At 38.4% G+C, this 23,975-nt stretch overlaps 5 protein-coding genes across 5 annotated transcripts; 2 read left to right on the top strand and 3 right to left on the bottom strand.

Annotated features, from left to right (window-relative positions):
* Positions 1-2,678: 2,678 nt before the first annotated feature.
* On the top strand, positions 2,679-8,775 carry LOC126381893 (peptidyl-prolyl cis-trans isomerase G). Its single transcript, XM_050031456.1, has 6 exons — positions 2,679-2,932; positions 4,115-5,353; positions 5,444-5,762; positions 5,840-5,983; positions 6,105-6,180; positions 8,185-8,775. The coding sequence occupies exons 2-6, from the start codon at positions 4,123-4,125 to the stop codon at positions 8,341-8,343; spliced, it is 1,929 nt and encodes a 642-aa protein (XP_049887413.1). The 5' UTR covers positions 2,679-2,932; positions 4,115-4,122; the 3' UTR covers positions 8,344-8,775.
* On the top strand, positions 2,931-4,077 carry LOC126381897 (phosphatidate cytidylyltransferase, mitochondrial). The gene has a single exon (XM_050031460.1). It carries the CDS (start codon positions 2,966-2,968, stop codon positions 3,974-3,976), a length of 1,011 nt encoding a protein of 336 aa, XP_049887417.1. The 5' UTR covers positions 2,931-2,965; the 3' UTR covers positions 3,977-4,077.
* Positions 8,776-9,468: 693 nt separating the features above from the next.
* Positions 9,469-11,017, bottom strand: LOC126381905 (uncharacterized). The gene is made up of 3 exons (XM_050031470.1): positions 10,781-11,017; positions 9,880-10,114; positions 9,469-9,667 (listed from the first exon to the last, which is right to left on the bottom strand). Exons 1-3 carry the CDS (start codon positions 10,912-10,914, stop codon positions 9,509-9,511), a joined length of 528 nt encoding a protein of 175 aa, XP_049887427.1. The 5' UTR covers positions 10,915-11,017; the 3' UTR covers positions 9,469-9,508.
* A 2,128-nt stretch (positions 11,018-13,145) lies between these two features.
* On the bottom strand, positions 13,146-14,912 carry LOC126381902 (cyclin-C). Its single transcript, XM_050031466.1, has 3 exons — positions 14,252-14,912; positions 14,052-14,144; positions 13,146-13,848 (listed from the first exon to the last, which is right to left on the bottom strand). The coding sequence occupies exons 1-3, from the start codon at positions 14,840-14,842 to the stop codon at positions 13,726-13,728; spliced, it is 807 nt and encodes a 268-aa protein (XP_049887423.1). The 5' UTR covers positions 14,843-14,912; the 3' UTR covers positions 13,146-13,725.
* A 4,704-nt stretch (positions 14,913-19,616) lies between these two features.
* LOC126381901 (uncharacterized) lies at positions 19,617-23,967 on the bottom strand. The gene is made up of 7 exons (XM_050031464.1): positions 23,822-23,967; positions 23,659-23,738; positions 22,989-23,244; positions 22,288-22,421; positions 21,340-21,400; positions 20,840-20,957; positions 19,617-20,139 (listed from the first exon to the last, which is right to left on the bottom strand). Exons 2-7 carry the CDS (start codon positions 23,732-23,734, stop codon positions 19,954-19,956), a joined length of 831 nt encoding a protein of 276 aa, XP_049887421.1. The 5' UTR covers positions 23,735-23,738; positions 23,822-23,967; the 3' UTR covers positions 19,617-19,953.
* Positions 23,968-23,975: the final 8 nt, after the last annotated feature.

Genomic DNA, 23,975 nt, shown 5'->3' with positions numbered 1-23,975 from the left:
TTTTTGGCCTGGTTGCTGAGACTTAGGCCCATTGACAACCAAAGAGCATAAGGTCGTTTTGGCGCGAGATTGAAAGATGTAATGGGGTTGAACAAAGACCTTGTATAGAATAGACGGAGCATATTTAAGACGAAAGAAAAACATAGGTTTTGTCTTTCGCACTCATGTGAGCCGTCATAAGTTAAAAAGAGATAAATATACTATCGTCGTAACGTCTTTTGTACTCGTGTAGCGGGTTTGTTATAGAAACGTACCTATAGTATATGTTTTTGTATCAGAACCACTAGTGCCGTTCCATGTCTTTATCGACATTATTATTGGCTAAATATTTCATGTTAGTCCAAGATCTAAAAAAATATGCATTACAAATTGAATGATTAATTAAATACAGAAATAACGACCTAGTATCCATACCTGGGTGGGTAGAACCACAAGTAAATTAGTTAAAACGATACCTATTTGTACCCTGATAGAAAGATACCTAAGAAGAACCGTACGTTGCGGTGACAGATTCAGAACCACTTATTCAACGTAATTATCATGGACAAACTTGTTAAAGGTCAATTTATCATTTTTGAATCTATGTCATTTCGCAAGGTGTTATGGCCGAGGAGGTCGAGGACGGTCCATCTAGTCCACATATACTATAGTATCATTTTAATACGACATTGCGGCCACCCTTTGGTTGCTATAAATCACATACCTACCCTTTTATAAAAATTAAATACACGTTTTTCATTGACTTGACCGGAAATCGAATCGGCTCTCGATACAAGAAGTAGACGACCTTCTAGTATATTTCGGGGATTATCTCAATGCGATTAAAGAATAAAAGCAAATACTTCTTTATAAGATTTTTATTCAATATAGTTAGAATACAATGACTACGAAGCACTGAACAATTCCGACTTTTGGTGATAAAAAAAAATATTTCCTCTTGTTCACTTTCTTTAGAAGTGTATAGTGTCGGCTCTGGTCGTTATAACTTTAGCTGCAAGAATGGCACATATTAACGTGGAGCACACAAATACACAAGCATTGCATGTTTACACATTGCACATAGAAGGAATAATCACAGGTAATTACAAAAATAGTTATTCATACTAATTATTTATAGAAGGAATAATCACAGGTAATTACCAAAATAGTTATTCATACTAATTATTTTGTGCAATAGAGAATATTTTGTATTGTATTGAAATATTTTTTCCATGCTAATGTAGAATACAAAAACGAAATAGCTGCAAATTTATCTATAAACTTATAACTAAACTTAAACTCACCTTATGTGAGATATGTGAGTGAATATTGTTGGTACTGCATCTCTATGTAATATTTTTGTTTGGTATCCTGCTCGATAGAAAGCAAGATACATCGAAATGTAATTAGCACAGGCTTAAATAAGGAGAAGGCGTCCTTCAGAAGAGAGAATTATCTCGTTTCATGGTCTGAATCTAATTGTTTCTTAATTTCTTGTTTCGTAAATTAGGATATTTAGGAAATCTGGAAAATACAATATCTTTATGTAATCTTCATCCAAATCAGAAACAGGTCGAAAAATAAATTAAACGTGAATAGAATAACGCAACATGTAGATGTTACATTCAAACATAATATTATGTTATCGATATCAAAGGACAACACTACTTATAATACTTTGGGTACATAATCTGTCAAAGCTAATTAACGTAAAATGTGAAATCAATTATTTGTACAAATGTGACGGCTTTGCTGAAAATATGCGTCTGCATCGTGTTTAGGGCTCAATAAACTTTACAAAAACCAGACCAGGTAATGTATTTCTTGCACACAAACATGTATTATGTGGTCGATAACTTACCCATGGTGAGACATTGTTTGATCGTTCTCCATTATAACACCCATTCTACTCTCACAACCAATAGCTACGCAAGCCATGGTTCATAATGAATAACTATTTCACAGATTGTTTATATAAAAAGTTAAAATAATGTCCCAAAACACCAAAAAACTAACGGCAGGTTTGGTATCCAGCTGACTACCACAACATCTCAAAACGGTAAACACTGACGTTCTAGACAGCGGTGTTTGTCTATGTTTGTTTCTTTTTTCCACAGAGATTGTTGCCATAGGGAAGAAAGAGAGCTGTGATAGTTTGATCGTCACTCTAAAATATTATCCGTCTATTCTATACAAGGTCTTTGGGGTTGAAGGACTCAAAAAAGGTCAATCAAACATCAAAATTCAACAATCTATTATTACATCTATCAATTAACTACTGCACTGTGTTTGTTATTTGTATGTATTGAGTTGGTAATATATTTCTTATATGGGTCAAAAATTCATAATCATAAGTATAAACACTGAATGAGAAAAGATTGACCACAAACCACAATCACGCGGGTGATGGTAAAGTTATTTTTATATAATAAATATTGATTGTCAGCAAACGGTCAATTATTGCTACTTCTCTGTAATTATTATTGGGCCATATTCGGATTGCCAAAAAACTATGGTTTGTGGCAATCAGTATACCACATAGGTATACCACCCATATATACAACGACTACAACGATAAGAAAAGTATACTAAAAGACGATTTTTCTTTGCATCGTAAAACATGAATACATGATTGCGAAATATTGAAAGTTATCTGTGCATGAATGCAAGCAACCAGGCCAAAACCGCTGCAAAAAATAGTAGAAAATAGAAATATTTTGTCTATGGTAATCTGTGCTTGTGTGCTTCCATAAAAATGTTTTTAATAAATATTTCTGGATTCCTGTGACTATTTGTACACATTTGTATTGGTAAGAAGATCGAAAGCAACAAATAAATATAAAACATCGGATAAAGTAATAATCACGCGACGTTAAACAGTCGTTGACATATCTCAAGACCTAACCAAGAAGCTACATCGCAAGTTCTACGAGTTCAATAATTTAGTGCACAGGTCAGCTGGTATATCTTTAATTACTTCTTTAACATGGCAGCAACAGCAGTACAGGCAGTGGGCATTGCGAAAAATATTTCACCGCTGTACTATAGGATTTTGTCGAAATTTCCACAAAACTTCACATTCTGTTTCGCATATGGATCAGCAGTGAAGCCTCAGATTGGAAACCAGAATAAACAAAGCATGATAGACCTTATCTACTGTGTAGATAACTCATACCGATGGCACGGAGCAAACATTCAACAAAATCCTTCACATTACTCGGCACTTCGTTACCTGGGCAAAGGGTTTGTTGCAAGGTTTCAAGAAAACTGGGGTGCTAAAGTCTACTTCAATACTCTAGTGGAACTAAAGGATGAAAATATTATGATTAAATATGGTGTTATATCTCAGAAGGATTTGATTGCTGACCTGCTGGATTGGGATAACCTGTATGTAGCTGGTCGTCTCCACAAGCCTGTTGAAATCATAAAACAAACCAACAGCTCCCAGCTACAAAATGCTCTGCAATCTAACTTACGATCAGCTGTACATACCGCTCTTCTTATACTTCCTGAAACATTCTCAGAATACGACTTCTATTTCGCCATTTCCAACCTGAGTTATGCTGGAGACTTTAGAATGACTTTTGGAGAAAATAAAAACAAAGTAAGAAATATAGTTCAACCTCAGTTGGTGAATTTTCGGGAACTGTATAGGCCAATCTTGCAGCAATTCCACGCCTATGTAGATTTTCCAAGTGGAGATGCCCAGTGCCACCAGGACCTGAATCCAGAGACTAAGCTGCACCACCTGATGCAATTGCCAATGATCCCACAAAGGCGGATAGTTAAGTTCTGGAACCATGGTGGTCTTCAACAAGATATGGAAGATGTGCTCCGTGCTGTTGCTTACGACATTGATTGTGCAGTCATTTTGAGACAAATACTCAAAGATTTGGTTTGGCAGTCTAGTGTAAGGCAGTCTGTTAAAGGCATCCTTACTGCAGGATTTTTAAAATCAATACGTTATAGTGCTAAGAAAATTGCTAAAATGTTTTAAATGTACAAATTAGTGACTTTAAGCATAATAGTGCAATAAGACAGTTGATTTATGTATAAAAATAAATGTAACATGCTTAATCAATAAAGTAATTTATTTAATTCCTAACTTTAGTAAAAATCCTTCTTTTGGTTTTAGGTGTTAACATGCTTTCTGATGAGTCAAGCAGTGATTCAGAAACAGGTAGATTTAAAGGTCGATCAAAAAAAGAAGATGATCAAACAAAAACTTCTCAGAAAGAAGAAAATTTTAGATCATTAGGAAGAAGTAGACCTGAGAATGATAGATTCCGTAGAGGCATAGATAAAAGTCGAGAAGAGCGCGACCGGTATGACAGGCGTTCTAGAGAGCAGCACAGGTACAGCCGTCATTCACCAGTTAGAAGAAGGCATTCAAGGGATAGGAGTCCATACAGAAGATCACGTGAACGTGAAAGACCTAGACACCGCGGTGATTCTCCACGCAGATCTAGGCCAAGAGACTACAGAAGCAGCAGTAGAGATAGAAGAAGACATTCCAGGTCCAGGTCACACAAATCACCAGAACCTAGAAGGGATTTCAAAGCAGAAATAAAACGTAATATAAAAGATGAAATAGCACCATCATCTAAAGAGAAAACAACAGAAGATCCAGCCAAAAAGTCTAGAGAGAGATCTTTATCTCTTGAGAATAAGGGGAAAAGGTCAGAAATTCATAAACCAACAACTGCTAATAAAAGAAAAAGTAGCAGCCCAATTGTTATAGAGGAACGTGAAAGTGATTCTGAAGAAGTACAACCTGGATCATACTACAGCATGATCCCAGCTGTGATTAAAGATAAGAGGGAAGACTCACCAAAAGAAGTCTTCAAAGAGAAGTCTGATGAATCGAGCGAAATTGATTCATCTGACGATGAAAAACTTAGGGCGAAGCTTTTAAACCTCGAAAAAGAGCTTCATAAAACTAAAAAGAAGAAACATAAGAGAAAACACAAAAAGAAAAGTTCTAAATCTAGCAAGGAGAGAGATCGAGAGCCAACCACAGTTGAAGTAACCAGTACAACTGACATTGACAAGGCTGATGTGTCTGGCTCTCAAACTGAGACTGCTGAAGTAACTTCCACACAGAAGGCCAATCAGAAGGAATCGAGTGAGGAAGGAGAAATATCTAGCGATGACGATTCCCAGCAACACATCGAAATTGATCCAACAGATTTGAGACATAAATTAAAACGCTCCAAAGTGGGTACGAATAGCGAACGCAAGTCGCCAAGTGGCGGAATTTGCGGTCCAGCATTACCACCTCACCTGCAAAAAAGATATGAGCGAAGCAAATCTCCCGATATTGAAGGGCCGGCTCTTCCGCCTCATTTGAAAGACAAACCCAGTAAAAGTATAGGTAAGCAATCTATTTTGAATAATATACCAATAGGTACGTGTAAATTTGTCTTATAGGTATTTTTCTACAATATTTAGTATTTATTTCCAGGACCATCTATTCCGGAAAATATGCGAAAAGTTTTAGCAGAGCAAGACCCTGATGAAGTAAAATATGTAAGCTCTGATGAAGATACAGGCATTGGACCACTGCCTACAGGTTTAGAGGACAAATGGTCAGATGCTCACAAGCGTTTAGAAGAGCGAGCACTAGATATGAAAATCAAAAAACTAGATGGGCACTCTTTGCAATCAACAGAGGCAAAATCCCGAGAACAATGGATGTTGGAGTTGCCTGAAGCTAAAGCTAAATACCTAGGATTGGAAGCTCGAAGTTTTAGGGCTAAAGAAGGTCCTGACATGTCTGATAGGTAAACATAATCAAAACCATTCAGCAGGAAATGCATTCGCAAATATAGATACATAATAAATAACATTTGTCGCGCAGGTCAAGCTGGACTGATACTCCTGAAGAGAAAAACCGAAAGGCCGCTGGTATACAGAAGGAAGAGGATCCAGAAGTGACGTTACAGCGAGAGGCGAAGGCTCGGCATATCGCAAATCGTGACGATGAACAAGAGAAAGCTGTTAAGTAAGTTGCACCATAGAGCAACACGGGCCTCCGGCGGGCCGTCTTACACCTGACTCCATTCAAATTATGACTTTTATTGATTGTCATTAACTTAATTTTATTTTTTACTATTTCCTATCAGGAAACATAAAAAGAAGCACAAGAGGGAAGAAAGTTTGCTTGAAATGCATCAGAAGAAGTTAAAAAAGAAAAAAAAGGTATGTTTTTTTATTTGGTTTCTTGTTGCTGTAAAAAGATAATATCCGGTTACATTCATGATTTGTTTACCTATTTAATTACGTTTTGTTAAGAGTTATCTGCAAGAATAGTGTTCGTTTAACGCGCGTTCCAAAATTGAATAAGATCACGACACATGCTGATCTTCTAACGTGAGTCTAAGTGAATTTTCTTGGACAGGACTCAAACGTTCCAAATTCATTTTATCTTGTAGTTCATGAACTTCTGTGATTTGATCGATGGACATAGTCATCTCATTTTGAATTGAACGGCTGTGACATAATACTGAAGCAGACCCAGATCTAGTCAGTTACCAATGCTATGCATACTAGTTTCGTATATAAACTATATACGACTATTTCATGTTAATCTCGTCTCTAAACGTTACAAGATAGTCTCTTGACATTAACAAAATTAGGACGCAATAAATTAAGCGTTGGAAATAGATGTGATCGTAGGTATACATTTCATGTTGTCGTTTGAATTAAATCGTAATCTGTTCCTCGATTCAGATTTTCTAATAAATTAATACTCTTGGACTGTTTCTTAGGCAGACACATTCCCGTGTATGGAATATTTAATTTAAGAAAGTTATTAAGATTGCTTGATCCATTAAAAGACGTTCGACGTATGCCGGCCGCTACGTCAATTACTTATAGTAGATAACTGGCCTATACCAATGATTTTCGAATGTGTTTTTGGCTTCATACTTGGATTATAAATGATTACCACATGCTTAGCGGTGAAGGTAAACATCGTGAGGAAACCCACATTCCAGAGAAACACGCAGAGGTATCTGATCTAATTGGGCTGGTTTCCCTTCGCGGATTGAAAAATCAGACAGGTAATATAGCTCCTGTAAAAAATCGGACCTGTCCAATGGTCAGGTTACGTAAGCGGACCCCGTGAAAACGGGATGATTATATCAGATATTGACGCAGTTAGAACAGCGATATAAGTAATCTACTTCATTCATATTTTATAGGACATAATGCTAATGTCGTAAAATATTTTTGATGCCTGCGTAAACATCATTACGTCAAATGATGTTTCGGTGACAGTTTGAGGAGCGGTCTTTAAATACATCGACATTAACTCAAGAAAATTACATTCTTTACACTTGTGTCTGGAAATCTCGGCCTTAGGAGGTTCATCATCATCAGCCGTACGACGCCCACTGCTGGGCATAGGCCTCCCCCAAGGATCTCCACGACGATCGGTCCCGCGCTACCCGCATCCAACGGCTTCCCGCGACCTTTACCAGATCGTCGGTCCACCTTGTAGCGGGCCTACCCACTGAGCGTCGTCCGACACGTGGTCGCCATTCCAGAACCCTTCCGCCCCAGCGGCCATCGGTTCTCCTCGCTATGTGTCCTGCCCACTGCCACTTCAGCTTTGCAATTCTCCGAGCTATGTCGGTGACTTTAGTTCTCCTGCGGATCTCCTCATTTCTGATTCGATCCAGCAGGGAAATACCGAGCATAGCTCTCTCTTAGGAGGTTAAATATTTGAAAATAGGCTCGCCCCCTATTACATAAGACTTATAAGTCCATAGCTGGCGAAGAGTGGGTATATTAGGGCCTACCCCTGTGGGGATACAGGCGTGATGTTGTGTTATGTCGCAATTCGTTTTTTCATTAAGTACTCGACATGATTTCACTGCTAGAAACGTTATTCGCTTGAAACCTTACCCCCGAAGCCGCTTCCTAAAGTTTAGTCATAGACCTACATTTTTTGAGATAGTACTCCCTCGTTTACGGGGTCTACCTTAGACATCCTGTACCCATCAGTGTTACGAGCAGTGCATATCGCTCCGGATGCATCCGACATACGTTCCGGCCCAGTTCCATTTCAGTTTGGCGGATTTTCTTATATAGGTATGCTTGAATCAATGATATTATGTAAAACATCATGTTGTGTTAACCTAAATAAGTAAATTATTGGCTTGAATACTCGTCATTAGCATAAATATTTTTGTTTCACAGAAGGATGAAAAAGAGGATGGGAAATCAGAACGTCGGCCTTTCAGCCGCGAGGTGGACCTGCAAGTGAACCGGTTCGACGAGGCTCAGAAGAAGTCTATCATCAAGAAGGCTCAGGAGCTGAACACACGCTTCGGTCGCGGCGAAGCTAAGTTCTTATAAACACTTACAAATGTTCCTTGGCTCGAAAGGAGTTTTAGCATTATATGTATATCATAGAATATTCTCGATTTTTAATCCAACAATGTACATTAGGCTACGATTGTATATAAAATTATGTATTACTTAAATTAGTTTTTTTAATGAATTTTGTAGGTTTTAGAGCCCGCTGTGATGCAACATTCGTTATTCATGTTTGTTCTAAAGTTACAACTCATCTCCCATGTGTCTGTGAGGCTGTCCATGATTTTTAAAACTAGTTTCATATGAAATAAAAGTTCTCTTTCAAGTTTAAATTTATTGGGAGATTCGGTTTCCCTGTTGCGCATTGTTGGTTATAGAGGTAGTTTTAGTGTACGAAATTGACAATTATTTTATTGTATAGTGGAGGGTTTGTTACGTGAAATTCTCCCATATTATAAAATTGTGCTGAAACGTTGTATTTTTATTTCATCCTTTTACGTTAAGAAAGATTTAAAGCATCAATAATGACGACGGCATCTGTGGTCTAGTGGTTGAGCGTTGCGTTGGGCTCACGATCCAGAGGTTCCGAGTTCGAATCCCGGTGGGGACATACCACAAAAATAATTTTGTGATCCCTGACTGATCACCTGATTGTCCGAAAGTGAGATGGTCCGTGCTTCGGAAGGCACGTTAAGCCGTTGATCCCGGTTACTACTTACTAATGTAAGTTAGTAGTTACATGACCCATGTCAGGGACCTTTGGCGGCTCAATAGTAACTCTGACACCAGGGTTGATAAGGTTGGTAAACTACCTCACAACACTCACTTTTTTTTTCTGTTTGTTTGTATGTATTTAATTACAATCTATTTATTTAAACTTTACCACACAACGGAACGGAAATTTATTAGGGTTCTTCAACAGGGATAGATCGACGGTATAATGGTAATTTCCTAGCACCCATATGTGCGTGATTCTATAGATGTAATGATTAATTTTGTTCCCAGTGTTCGCTTGTGGCGGATGCTATACAAATTTCATTCTAGTCCACATGACAATGTACAAACTTATGTAGTATAATTATGTAGTTTCAAACCACGCCTATTTTTTCTCGCGCATTAATTAATATAAAACAAATATTAAGAACTGAATATTTTATTTGATATTAGATGTACAGGGAAGGGAGCAAAGTTAGAGTAACGTGCTTTAAAGCTTGATTTCGGCGGCGGGCGCGGTGGCGTTGGCGGCAGCTTTGAGGGCGGAGGCGCAGGGCTTCACCTTGCTGTTTTCACAGCACAGTGGGAGCTCCGCTGTCATTTTGGCGTATGTCCACGGCTTTTCGCAGGTTTTGTAGAACGCCGACAACTGAGGAAATACACTCCATAAGTTATAGTTAGAGTAATTCAGTTCGCTTTTTGACACTTTTACATAAAACCACGTGTTCGCCATCTTTATTAGCGGAGTATATTTATTTATCTCTAATTTCATAAAATATATTTTTAAATGTCTTGATATTGATTGCTTTTTTCGACTTTAGGCGCTATTTGATAAACACTTTTACATTACAACCAAAATACCTTCAATTCATCCGCATTTTTGAGCCGGTTGCACAAGATCTCTGGGCCTTTAGCCTTCGTAGCTGTAGCTAAGGCTATGCAGAGGTTCTTGCATACGTTCTCGCCCTCGTCGTCACACTTGGTGACCAGGCCGGGTGACTGCGAGAGTAGAGGCACACTGCCGGCCACTGGGGTCGAAGTCGGGAACCCACCACACGAACAGTTGCCCTTGGGACCTTCGTCGGGTTTTGTGCTACTGAAAGAATATTTGAAATCATGAAAGTAGCTACTTGGCCTCCAGCTGTTATAACAGCCCAGATAATAAAATCAAGAAAACCCTCACCGTCAGCCCATTAACGTCCCCACTGCTGGGGCACGGGCCTTCCCTATGGATGGATAGGGAGATCGGGCCTTAAACCATCACGCGGGCCCAGTGCGGATTGATGGTTATTAACGACTGCTAATGCAGCCGGGACCAACGGCTTAACGTGCCTTCCGAAGCACGGAGGAGCTCGAGATGAAAACTTTTTTTTGGTCACCCATCCTACGACCGGCCTTTGCGAAAGTTGCTTAACTTCAACAATCGCAGACCGACTGCGACCGTTAACCGCTGCGCCACCGAGCTCCTCTCTCTGGCCAAGAAAACCCTAACAGATAAGTACTTAAAAGTAACAAATGCCAGCTACACACCATTTAGAACAATATTTTATTCGCTATTTGAAAATATTACTGGCATGCGAAACCCACTCTCGGACTGTCCCTTCTGTGTAACCATTCTGACCACGATCCAACGCCGATGTGTGATTATCAGATTGGCACCAGCCCATATGACTGTAAAGTCCGCATGCATCTCTACCCCTGATTGGCCTGATTAACCTCCCCTGTTAACAAGTCATCAAAGGAAGATGGTAAGTGTACTTACGCCTTGGTCTTTTCTTCGGCTAGTATAAAGGAGAGGCCGAACAGCAAGATGACACAGAGGTCGCACAGAAGTACTTTTGCCGATGACATGTCGATGGTGGCGGGACACTGGCCGAGAGAGTCGCCGGCACACATTTTTTATACCTTCTTGTAGCCACAGGCAAAAGAAAACTAGGAACACCATGTGTTTCAGGCACATTGAGACATTTTATTAATTTGTGTTTCAATAATACTTATACTTCCGATGTTAACTATTTAAAATGTAGCATTAAATTGTATCTATGATAAATAAATAAAATAAAAAATAAATAAATAAGTATGTATGTGTATTATCCTGCGTGAGGACTTTGTTCGTCATGCGATGGATGTACCTCTCATTACCGTGTATTTTTATTTGCATAGATATCATTACTCCAGAACTCTAAACAAAATACCTCTTCGTCTCCTTCTGTAATTACAAACACGAATTTCCTATTCATCATACCTAATGCTAAAAGTTTTCAGTAGGCCTCATTTCATTTTGAAATATTTATATCGGGCACGTATCACCCAGGGATAACTTTAAAAAATATTAGGCACAGACATCAAGTCAAGAACGGGCGGATAATGTTAGGAGAAAGGCCTTCCCCTTTCGTAGTCGGCGGATAAGAAAATGACGTAACGTAAATAGCCTATAGGTATACGTCCCACTGCTGGGCACAGGCCACCTCTCAATCGACCGGAGAGGGTATGGAGCATACTCCACCACGCTGCTCCACTGCGGTGTGGTGGAGGTGTTTTTACGGCTAATAGCCGGGACCAACGGCTTAACGTGCCCTCCGAAGCACGGAATCAACTTACTTTTTCGGACAATCAGGTGATTCAAGCCTGAAAAGTCCTTACCAAACAAAGGACAGTCTCACAAAGTGATTTCGACAATGTCCCCATCGGGAATCGAACCCGGACCTCCAGATCGTGAGCCTAACGCTCTTACCACTAGACCACGGAGGCTTGAAGAAAATGACATATAACTTAAAATAAAATTAGATGGTGTGTACAGGAATTAGCACCATCATAACTTTAAAAATAAAAAAGGCCAGTAACTTTCCTACGTATCCAATATTCCTTAAAATCATAAATGTATGGTCACCGTCACGTTATGCGACTGATAGTGTTTTGATACTAGAGCGCGGATTGTTATGGTTTAGCTCTTGTTCAATAAGCCGTTAGCGTATCGAGTACGTTGTTTGGACTCGCCAAATGATGTGCAGTGCTTAGAACATGGACGGAAACGATTGAATATTCACAAACAAAGTAGCTAACTACTGATTGCTCTTGTAATTCTAGTAAAAGATACAAGTTCTGTCATTAACACTTAGTAACGGCGGGAGTCTCCGTGGAATAGTGATTAGAACGCTCAGCTATCCACCTGTAGGTCCTCGGTTCCATTCCTACTGTCATAATTAACTTTGGGATCCCGAGTTTGGTTAGGAAATTGCATATAATTCGAATTCGGAAGCACATTATCACATTATATATATCATTCGCACATTATGTAGGTATCAGTCGTTCCATGTAGGTAAGTATGTTAGGGACCTTTGACGGCTGAATAGTAACATTAGCACACCAGTGTTGGTAAGGTTGGTCATCGACCAACGAATATTATAACCATAATTATTTAAAGCAAATAGGTATGGTACTACTGCAAGATTTGTTCTTCCGACATTATATAATATTTTTGAATACCTAGTTATGAGAAAAACAGGTAGTTATCACGCTAAATCTGTACAACGCCATCTATATTGTGTTTGGGGAATGTAGCCTGGAAAGTCCTCGTATCAGGTGCTAATGCGCGACGTGGATTTTTCTGAAGAAAAATTTGGCTAGATCACAGTCATAAAAAGTATTTACAGATAAACTTATTGTGCTTTGTAATAGGTACGTATACCTACCTAAGTAATGATTTATATTATAATACTAGTAATTCAATGGAAGAAGCTTCTGAGCTTCTCCCATTCCTCTGGGAATGAGTTAGTTTCATTACAACTCTCTTCCCAATGATACAAGTTTTAGGGCTGAACCGCAACTAGCAGCATGCTGACACTTGTTAAAATATTTGTTTCGAAAAAATATATAATAAAACTCCCTTTTATTTCTCTATTCTGCGTCTCACCGCACACTATCGCCTCGTCGATTCTGCCGGGCTCTCTCGCTATAGGAAATGACAGTTCTGTACAACAGAAGAGGATAGAAAGCAGGTGCTGCCAGATGTAGATGCCAACCCTGAAATGATTGGTCCTGGCTTAAGATGGATGTCAAAACAAATCTAAAATTAGGCATCTCTGGTTAAATTTATTAATTGCCTGAATCATTAATAAAAAACAAGATTTAAAAATTACTTTTTATTGAGGTGTTCAATTACAACTGTCAGTCTTATAGAACAAAACAGATTAAATTAGATACTACAATACTAATATTTATTATAGTACTATAATACTAATAATTATACTTAAACTAATTAGTATACCAACATAGGTACATGTCATATTTTTATTTCTATACGTAGAAATGTCTTAAAGCGCATTATATTATTGTGGATGTATGGCTCAAACACCTGTGAGTCAAATGTATAATGATTTATAAAAAATCACATCAGATGATACATAAACCAATAATTTAAAAAATATAGGCATTCCATTTCCAAAACTCTTTCTAATATCAAGTGCAAGTTGCCACAGAACCTGTAAAGTTTTTGACATAATATTTTCATTTAGGAAATATAAGATATGATTTCCCAAGCCATAACAGAATTTAATAAATGCATTCTTTTTTATTTGGATAGGTATAGATACTGATTTTACTAACCCTATATAAAGTTAGAAATGACAGATGAACTTCTAACTTGATTAGCTGAATGTGAAGTATATTTAGAGTATGTCCCCTATGGCTACATTCTACATTTGTATATTATCTTTGTGGAGCTGGCTTTGGTTTGGGCATCTTAGCAAGCAGGGCTTGTATTTCTTTCTTCTCATCATAACTCTTCCACATCTCATACAGGTTAATGATGGAGCGTACAATTTCTTGTATCTGAAAAATATGCGAGAATTAAGTGAAGTTAAATTTAAAAAATAGCACTTTATTATAGTTCTCTTACACCTGTCTACCCTCTCACTGCACATTGAATGAATGAAAATAGAGTTTTGATATGTCTGACTTTCTACAGGCTATTTATTGGCTTGATAACCATTGAAAGAATACAAAAAGATACTAATTATTCCAATTAGCCTTACCTTATCCATGTCAACATTCAATTCTGCAAACCAAGGCTTTAAATTTTCCTTGCCAAGCATAACACATGCTATATGAAGAGCTCCTATTGCAATCTGCAATGAAGAAGTATAAGAGGTATAATACACCAGCTTGATGATATGTTGGGCAAAATATACTGTATTCTATAACCTTATTTAGGTAGGAAGGAATCAAACAGTACCTGGTAAGGAGGATACAGCAAACTGACATCAGTTCTCAAAGAATCGTTGACTATCCGCCAAGCATATGTGAGTAACTGGTCATCTTGCCCTATATCTTGCACAAAGAGTAGTAATGGTCTATATGGTTGGTACACGATCAAACAACAATCTAAATTCTCCAGTAAATAAAACTCACATTCTAATATGTGATTTGTTCTGTATGGAAACTCTTGTTGGCCATAGGCATAACTAAATTTGTTCTTAATAACAGTCTGGCATGTGGTTATAAGCCGTGAGTTTGATATCACACCGAATTCTTCGACTTTCGAGGCAAGAAACACGCATGTTGGTGCTAGAAGTAGTGGGTCGATTGTCTTGAGAGAATTCCTTGCATAAAACCTTTTGAAATACACCGTAGCAGTCGCAATCACTTGTTGTCTTAGCTTCAGCTGTTCTCCAAGAACCTGAATGATGCTTGCAAAGAAATTGAATATTTTCTGATATTCATCTTCTGGCAGTATATTCAAGTCGTGTTGGCGATCTCTGATTAGGTCCTGCTTGTCTAAAATCCACTGTTGGTTATGTGAACTTTGCCAAAAATTACCTGCCATGTTATTTTATTATCACCTACCTATATCTATTTAATAAATACGATCTATTTCGTTAGAATTAAGTTAATTTTTTTTTTTGTTTTGTTTTTCCCCGAAGGGTAAGGCAAAGGGAACTATGCCCATACAGCCATGTCTTACGTATTTTTTTTCTTGATGATTAATGAAATGATGAAAGGTGATGATGATGAAACCTAAGCCCCCACCCTCGGAGTAGACTCCTACTCCGAACCCCAAACGAATTAACTCAAAAGTCCGCATAAACTTTTGAGTTATGAAGCGGCTTCCCGGCACGAAGCGAAAATAGGCAGATACACTTTGTTTATTGAATACTCCAATATAATAACACTCGCGAATGTCTTCCGACTAACTTAATGCGATCATTAACCACAAAACACCACTTCGTATTAATTATTTAGATTACTCAATGAAGAAAACAACTGTCCCGTTCCCGTTTCCCGCCGAAAAGCCGAATTAAGTTAAATTAGTGTTGGTTGAACTTATTTTGACAGTTGGCTTGGCATGAGACATTGACAATGACAGCCAAGTTTTTTTTTTAGTTTTGAACTAATGCCGATTTGTAGTTGCCCCGTTTTATTTTAATTAATCATTCGAATTTAACATTTGAAAAAAAAAACCTAGTTAATAATAAAACTATGGAAATAATGTAAGTAAATATGTAGATTTCTATATATGTAATATAAACCACAATATTTTTAGAATTTAGGAAATAAATTGGCAACATTTAAAATTATGTTTCCATACAGCAACACGAGCCTTCGGTCGGCGGAACCTTGTTTCCGGTGGTAATGTTACGTTACCCTACCGCAAGGAACATGTAATGTTACCGGAACTGTAATTAGATTTGCTGATTTTAAGTTTGTTTCGATAAGATAGAACGCGTTACTTTGGTCTAACAAAGCTCCGTGAAACGCGAGTACTTATTGTCATGCGATGGTTGCTTATAGGCATAAGTTACAAATACCTCTGACTACCCTAATCGGGAATATAGTCTTGAGCAGGAGCGAATCCAGCTTTTATGTCACGGTGGTCACCAGATGATGGACAACCTATCTCCATAGAGGATTAGATAAAATTGCCGTGACCACCCATGACCCAACCTGTCGCCCAGGGGGGATCATGACCACCCCCCTGGATCCGCCCATGGTCTTGAGCTTATGTCATGTTTTATTTGCGCTAAACTAATAAGTAGGTAGCAAGAAGTTGTAATGTAGCCGTCTAATGTCCGATTTTTTTTTCTATTTATATTGTAATAAAGTACTTAATTATATGATTTGTACAATTATGTCATTGATATTTAGATTAATTAGTCTATCAAGAACGTCAATAACAGTTAAATTGGCGAGCATATTGTTAATTATGTCAAAAACATCTTGGCTTAAGGACTGGTTGATAGCGTCTACTCCTTTTAATAGATTCTGCGTGGATTGTTGTAACCAGGAATTAATTATATTGTTAAGTACTGACGATCCCACCATGCTACTGGCAGCTATCTACAAACAAACATATAAGACGATTAAAATATACAAAAAAAAATATCAAATCTATTGGTGGTATCATTTGATACACCAATAACTTACTTGGATGTCCAGAATGTATATTTTTATGTCAAATTCTCGTAAGACTAAAGAACCTCGATCAAACGCATCGGTGCCAAATCTTGCGTAAATCGAAACCTGCAGACGGCTGACTGATGCTCTGGAAGTAGAAGGTTCCAATTCAAATAACGTAAATACAAAACTCAAACCGGAGTAAATAAAGCTAAGACACACCAAAAAAAGACATGTCCTGACAAAGAAGTAAAGAAACAAGTCACTGTGGTCCTGTGTGTCGTCGGCTTGCTTCTCAAACGAGATGTGCCAGTTCGATACCCGGAATGAATTTTTCATAAGTGATATACATTATATGTAGTTACGTGCACTTTTTACTAACACAGTTGGCTCGACTCGAATAGACGGTGATAGGGCTCACCACCTACCACGTTGGTCTAACAGAAAGCTCGATGAACCTTGATTTAAGTACTCCAATTATAGGCAAATTATAAAGCTATCAACCGATCATCGCCCTTAAGATGGTCCACATACGTTTTTTACCTGCAGTCCAGCGAAAAAGTAGGCAAATCTACGTTTCGTGTGTCTTCGTGTATGTAGTTACACAATGTTCCTTATAGATTGATATAAAGAAAAACTTACACGAAATCACCTCCCGATCTCTGAGACGCATTATCCAACCAAGCTGTAGCATCATAGGTCCCTACAATCACATTTTAATTAACAACTTTTTTATTTATATCAGGAATAAGTACTGTAGATACGTCTATTAAATAAATAGTCTCACCAGATATGATAAGCCAAGGAACGGTTATGTTGATTCCAAGGGTCAGTTGGAAGGAGTCAAAGGAGACGCTGTCGACGAGATACGATCGAAGGCCTTTGACTTCTATGTAGTGAAAATGTATTGATGTGCGAACCCTGTATAACAATGTCACACTGATGAATGGCATTCACGACCCTGTACGCTGTACACCGCATGCCTCCTTAACCATCCGCTTCGGTTGCCGGTCGCAGGTTGCAGTGTCAATCAAAAGCCGGGTCTACATTCGGCCGTGAACCATGGTCGCAATTCGAGGGCACGATTCGTGTGAGTAGTCTCCGCGTGAGAAATGTAGCCCCAAGTCGCGAGATAATAAATCCAACGCCTATTTCACGGCGCGAGTGTAGAACTCGCTTTACATCATCGTTAGCGCACGGCTCCTGCACACAGGATGGTAAATGTCGACCATAAAAGGACAAATTACCAACAGAGAAGTAATATACCAATGTTACTTACGTTATAATTGTGTAAATGTATGGGCCTAGATGCCGTATCAGAAGAGGGTCCAGAGGAGGCAGGACTCGGTTTCCATTAATAACGACGTCTCTTAACTCTTCGAGCAGTATCTCTGTGGCATTTTTTATGCAATTGCGTCCTTGCTCGCGGTCCATGTTCAACAGGTATGCAGATACTAGGTGGTCCTCGCCAACAAATGAATTACCAGAATCGACGTGCGACTGTAACTTTTGAGAAGACCATTTGCCTTCCACCGCTGGCGACTTGCCGCCTAAGGAAATTAGGTGTAGGTAGGATCACATTTTAAAAGTTAACTTTTTTAATGACGTTATTGTAAGACCTCGGATGGCCTTCGATTACTAAGCCAATGCAAAAAAATTAATACCTTACCTTATAAAATCTACTGAAGGTCTGTCGAGAAAGAAAGAAGCGGAACCGCAAGCGATTCCATGCTTTTCGTTCCGGGGAACGGGAGTTTGTATGAAAACGCGCCGCGTATTTCTCTATGTACTACGCATACACTTATTAGAAGTAAAAAGAAGAATAATTAACTTACGGACTTACTTGATGTTTTTGAAAAGGCCATTACAGCAAAAGTAAACTCTTTACAGAAACAGACCATCAAAATAGCACATTGCTGAGGCTTCATGTTAAAGTGATACTTGTCCCTTACGGGTTAGGTCTGGTTATTTAGAACGTTCCTTCAACTTCCGGTTTGAAAAAGTTCTGAATTTGAATTTGTTTTTTAAGTTAGAAGAGCGAATTTAGTAGAAACACAGACATAATTTTATTACCTACAGCGTTTATACTGTTTAACTTATTGTAATAGACTGAATTCGTACGCAAAAGTAAAACAATGTTTTATTATTTTTTCATTAGAATGCGTAGATATTTCTCATTTCTTTCTATTGTGTTTTTGCAACAATAACATGCCCTTGTGCATTATTCTTCAAGCAAGTAATCTAAATAATATTATACTCATTTGCTATCAGATGATTCAACAAGCTGGCAGGCGAAACATTGCATACAATTAAAATATAACTTTGTTATTTATAGTTTAGTTAGCAGTTAAAATCTCTCATAAGCTCACGACTATATCCCAATTGGGGTAGTCAGAGGTACATCCATGGCAAGATTAATTAAACACCCAGTAAGATAATCCGTGCTTCGGAAGGCACGTCAAGCCGTTGGTCCCGGTTGCTACTTACTGATGTTACTGAGTAATCGTTACATGAGCCATGTCAGGGGCCTTTGGCGGCTCAGTAATAATATGGCAAAGACCATAATATGGTAATAACCCTGACACCAGGGTTGCTGAGGTTGGTAATCCACCTCACAACCCACACGATAGAAGAAGATGACATTCGTTAAATTACTATGCAAGTACTATCTATCAACATGAATTTAGTTGCACTTAACATAAAAAGCTTATACTTACTCTCATAAGCTCACGACTATATCCCAATTGGGGTAGTCAGAGGTACATCTATGGCAAGATGAATTAAATAGCCACGCTCCATCGAGCTTTCTGTTAGACCATCGTGATAGGTGGTGGTTAAGATTTACTCTTCGGGCCCTACGTGGCTACCTGAATCATGATGACCCGAAGTGCTATGTAACATAACATGGGTGACACATTAATTTCACTTGTGGCATGCTTCGACCACTTTCAATGCACAATCTCTGACTACTTACCTATTAAGATGGCTAACTTCCGCAACCAAAACCTGATCGAACAAATAAGTAAGTAGGTACTTAAGTTCCAGCGTTTTCTTGTTTTCTCTAAAGTATCTCATCGATAGGTATAAGTATAAATTAAGTGTAAGTAGTTATGAAAATGATCATCGCTTTGAGTAGGCATATAGGTATATTTCTTTTTATTCAAACAATGTAATAAAATTTATAATTACATGTTTTCTTCTTTATATATTTATCGCAATAATCCGTAGTAATAATTACAGATTAACAACAATACATCAATGCAAATCTTATTATCACAGGACATTATCGTGGGTATTACCATACTTATCTCTATTAACACGTTTAGGTATAGCATCTTGACGTAAACATTGCAAAATCGGTAGAGAGCCCTTAACGCCCCCCATTCACCCGCAGTGTAATAGAATTCTGCGACATGTCAGTCAAAAACAACATTCTATAGGTAACTATAGCTCACCAACAGAATTCTGAACATAAATAAAATTTTATCGTTTATTTACAATTGTTCATTTGTTCGTATGTCCATCGTCAGAAGGTCGTTGACCCTAGCCGAGAAGGTCGTCGAGCGTGAAGTTAGCCAGGAACTCAGCGACGACGTCGAACAGCTGTTGGCTAAGCAGCTGACTGAAGGCTTCCAGCTCGTCACGCAGCAGGTTTTGAGCCATGTTCTGCACCCACGCGTTGATCATATTGTTCAACAATGACGATCCCACCATACCATCGATTTGAATCTGGAACAACAGTGAAAATAAATAAGTACCTATAAGCTCCAGTGAAGACAGAATGTCAAGACCGTACAAAAACGGATAAGCTACCAGATATACCCCCACAAAAAAGAAAAGTAGATCGAAAACATAACGGATACGTTTAGCTTTTGCACACTTTGGGCTCGATATCTTAATAAACCGGATGAAGTATTATTATTATTCCTAGCCGATTTCGGCTTCAGCGACTGTGCATTATCCAGAATAAAAAATCAAGATCGGCGCTCATGGGCCCTGATGTGACTAGTATAGCCCAATTTGTTCCTAAAGGTGCGGCTTTAGGAACAAATTGGGCTATACTAGGCAGGTGGCGCATGTCAAGATGTTGTTGACATAATGGTAATGGTAGGCTCTGGGTGGTCTGGCCTTAAGGTCGTCCTTTTCCTATCCTGCTCTGAGGTTCGTGCAAGTTCTAAGTCACGCACGCTCTCCTGGACTAGCTTCCTCCACGAGTCATGATCATCAGCAAGTTCTTCCCATTTGAGAACATCGATGTTGCAGTACTTCAAGTGGCGTTTCTGGACGTCCTTAAACCTGAGGAACTGACCACTGAATTTACCTTCTGTCAGCTCTGCATAGAGTAAACGCTTAGCAAGTCCATTCCATTCTATTTAAACCGCAGTAAACCCACTAACTATTCAGTGGAGAAACAAAGTGAGTTACTTACATTGATATTATGGATGACAATGTCGATGTTGAGCTCTCTCAGGATGAGGGTGCCACCTCCGAGGATGTTGGTGCCCACGCGCACGTCCACTGAGGTCTGCAGCCGGTTGATAAACACCCTGGAAGATTTATAATCTAATATAATTAATGGCGATGTTCGGAAAGCACGTTAAGCCGTTGATCCCAATTACTTCTTACTGACGCTTACGTCTACATACTTATATATAGTCGTTACATGCGCCAGGGGCCTTTGGCGGCTCAATAATAACCAGGGTTGATGAGCTTGGTATTCCACCTCACAACCCACACGATAAGAAGAAGTAGATGGAGATAATCCGGATAATTATTAACAAATGAGATAGTAAATACCCGTTCTATGTATGTAAGTATGTAAGTATCTAGATATGATATGAATATCCTGTTATATTATTCGGTGAAGCATGGGTATTCAGTTCATCTTGCGATGTACTAGCTTGGATATATAGTAGTGAAAGTACATACCTGTAGTTGCCTCCAGCATTGTGGGTCACCAGAGCCACTCTCGCAAAGGCATCGTAGCTACCTGATAACAAAAATTTGATATTTGATGATGAAGTTGATAGGCACTCCACCTTACAACCTACACGACAAAAGAAGAGAGAATAACATAAAATATGATCACAGATTAGTTAATAGTGACTATGTAAATAGAAGTAAGAGGAAACACATGCTAGGAAAATATGATAAAAACTGCAATCAAATATGGGTATGTGTTGTTAACATTCGTTGTGTATCGGCCTCTGTGGTTGAGTGTTAGGCTCACAATCCAGAGGTTCCGGGTTCGAATCCTGGTGGGGACATATAGCAAAAATCACTTTGTGATCCCTAGTTTGGTTAGAACATCACATGCTGATCACCAGATTATCCGAAAGTAAGATGATCCGTGCTTCGGATGGCACGTCAAGCCGTTGGTCCCGCTTACTACTTACTGAGTAAGTATGTAAGTGAGTAATCGTTACATGAGCCATGTCAGGGACCTTTGGCGGCTCAATAATAACCCTGACACCAGGGTTGCTGAGGTTGGTAATCCACCTCACAAACCACACGATAGAAGAAGATGACATACATACATACATACACATACATAAACTCACGCCTATTTCCCACCGGGGTAAGCAGAGACTATAGAATTCCATTACATAATAAGAAGATGACATTCGTTAAATTACTATGTAAGTACTATCTATCAACATGAATTTAGTTGCACTTAACATAACATAAACAGCCTATACTTAGCACTTATAGATAGGCTCATTTCAAGCGGAGGGCGTACGCGGGTAAATGTATACTGAAAACTCAACCGAATGGATCGGTTCGCCATTAGTATAATACAAGGCCAAACTCCACCAACCCGTAGTGGAGTATGCACCTCTTATAACGCGATAAATGAGATAATTTTACGGAACTGACCAGTGAAAGTAAGCCAGGGCACAGTGATCTGGACGCCTAGCGCGAGTCGCAACGTGTTGAAGGTGACGTGGTCGACCACATACCACCGCAAACCTTCCATTTGGAAGTTGTGGAGGTTACCACGCACACGGATCCTGAAACGAAAACATTATAGGAACATTAAGAGAAAACATATGAAAAGTCAGTGTTTCTGGTGGGATTTGAGTTTTGTCTAGCAGTAGCGGCAAGTTAACAATGTTGCGTCAAAAGTCGGGATTACGTTAACAAAAGACATCAACGAGATTTTTCGAATCCGTCATAAAGCGTGACTAAAATTTAAAGAACATTGGCGAGAAAATATTTTGAAAAAAATTTAGCGTCTAGAAATGCGTCATTTACTAAACCTTCATGAAATAATTTTGGCCAATTTTTCAATATATCGTAATAAATAGTAAAACCCGGGTATGAAACTTATATTTAATTAGAACCACGATTGATTAAAATATTAGAATATTGTAATTTGGACTTAAATAAAAACTTGTATGGGCGCTCGCCATTGTTCTTTGTTTTATGCAGCAAACAGAACAAATTTATGATTAGTTAGGTATATAAATTATTGTTATTATGCCCATTTACGTTAGGCCAAGTGTTATGCGGATTTGCGTTATGAAGATTACTCGTAGATTATGCCAATAACCGTGAACTTAAAAAAAAATACTTACGCAGTGGCAGAATACTCGAAAGGTCCAATATGGGGGACGTGGAAGGGGTCCAGCGGTGGTAGGACATCGTTGCCGTTAATGACGTCATCTCTGAATCCCTCTAGGGCGTCCCTGATAGCGTTGGCGACGAGGTTGCGGTCCTGAGTCTCTCGCGTCTGTAGCTCTGCGATCAACTGCTGGTCGTCATCAGTGATCACCGTAGATCCTGCGTGGAATTGCAGCTCCTGACGGCCTAAATGGGCCTTTATGTTATCGCCTGAAGATAAAAACATTTAATAAGTACTTATTTTTATACAAAAAAAAATAATATTATGTTCAGAAAAAAGGTACTTACTTGCGCAAAATTAAAAGTTACGCTAGGGTTCTACAAACGAATTGGTTTCCGTGTTACTTAATTAATTTTGCATCAAAAAGTCGAGCGACTATTTTGTTTGTTTCTAGACACAGAATATTATTTCTGGGTATTATATTATACTAGGTATTTTCAATATTTTAATTATACGTATCTTTGTTCAAGTTGAGGATTCGATTACATTATGAGACAGCTTATGTTTAACTTTAGACGATAACAGAGAAGGTAAGTTATTTATTTTGTTTTATTTTTATTATTAAATACATAAGTAACACATATTCTATAACACGATATATGAAAACGATAACTAAAAATTACCAATTTCATTTTGGATGGTAACGCCGGCGTGCGCACACGCATATAGCGCTGCAACAACCAGGACCAAAAGTTTCATTTTACTGAAACAAAATAATAATAAAAACAAGGTTGCATTTAAGTATGTTTATTTTATTAAAGTTTAACAAAAATAATGTTTACTTACATATTGTTCGCCAAAGACTAGTAGTTGTGTATTTAGCCACCTGTCTTATAATAATGAACTAATTCATCGATCATAATTAAGATAATACATTATTTTGGTTGTCGATACAAGGATGCGATCAGCCCTGTCATGATCACTGTTGAAAAAAGGTGCA

Source organism: Pectinophora gossypiella, chromosome 3, assembly GCF_024362695.1.
Source record: "Pectinophora gossypiella chromosome 3, ilPecGoss1.1, whole genome shotgun sequence".
Taxonomy (NCBI): Eukaryota; Metazoa; Arthropoda; class Insecta; order Lepidoptera; family Gelechiidae; genus Pectinophora; species Pectinophora gossypiella.
This window is presented reverse-complemented; position numbering and strand designations above follow the sequence as displayed.

Coding starts and splice junctions, on each gene's coding strand:
- LOC126381897 (XM_050031460.1), top strand. CDS start 2,966: ATGGCAGCAACAGCAGTACAGGCAGTGGGCATTGCGAAAAATATTTCA.
- LOC126381893 (XM_050031456.1), top strand. CDS start 4,123: ATGCTTTCTGATGAGTCAAGCAGTGATTCAGAAACAGGTAGATTTAAA. Junction 5,763..5,839: donor GGTCCTGACATGTCTGATAG/GTAAACATAATC, acceptor TTTGTCGCGCAG/GTCAAGCTGGACTGATACTC. Junction 5,984..6,104: donor GAACAAGAGAAAGCTGTTAA/GTAAGTTGCACC, acceptor ATTTCCTATCAG/GAAACATAAAAAGAAGCACA.
- LOC126381905 (XM_050031470.1), bottom strand. CDS start 10,914: ATGTGTGCCGGCGACTCTCTCGGCCAGTGTCCCGCCACCATCGACATG. Junction 10,115..10,780: donor GCCGAAGAAAAGACCAAGGC/GTAAGTACACTT, acceptor ATATTCTTTCAG/TAGCACAAAACCCGACGAAG. Junction 9,668..9,879: donor AAAATGCGGATGAATTGAAG/GTATTTTGGTTG, acceptor GTATTTCCTCAG/TTGTCGGCGTTCTACAAAAC.
- LOC126381902 (XM_050031466.1), bottom strand. CDS start 14,842: ATGGCAGGTAATTTTTGGCAAAGTTCACATAACCAACAGTGGATTTTA. Junction 14,145..14,251: donor TGCTGTATCCTCCTTACCAG/GTACTGTTTGAT, acceptor TCTTCATTGCAG/ATTGCAATAGGAGCTCTTCA. Junction 13,849..14,051: donor TGAATGTTGACATGGATAAG/GTAAGGCTAATT, acceptor CATATTTTTCAG/ATACAAGAAATTGTACGCTC.
- LOC126381901 (XM_050031464.1), bottom strand. CDS start 23,734: ATGAAACTTTTGGTCCTGGTTGTTGCAGCGCTATATGCGTGTGCGCAC. Junction 22,422..22,988: donor TTCGAGTATTCTGCCACTGC/GTAAGTATTTTT, acceptor TTTTCGTTTCAG/GATCCGTGTGCGTGGTAACC. Junction 20,958..21,339: donor AATGCTGGAGGCAACTACAG/GTATGTACTTTC, acceptor TAAATCTTCCAG/GGTGTTTATCAACCGGCTGC.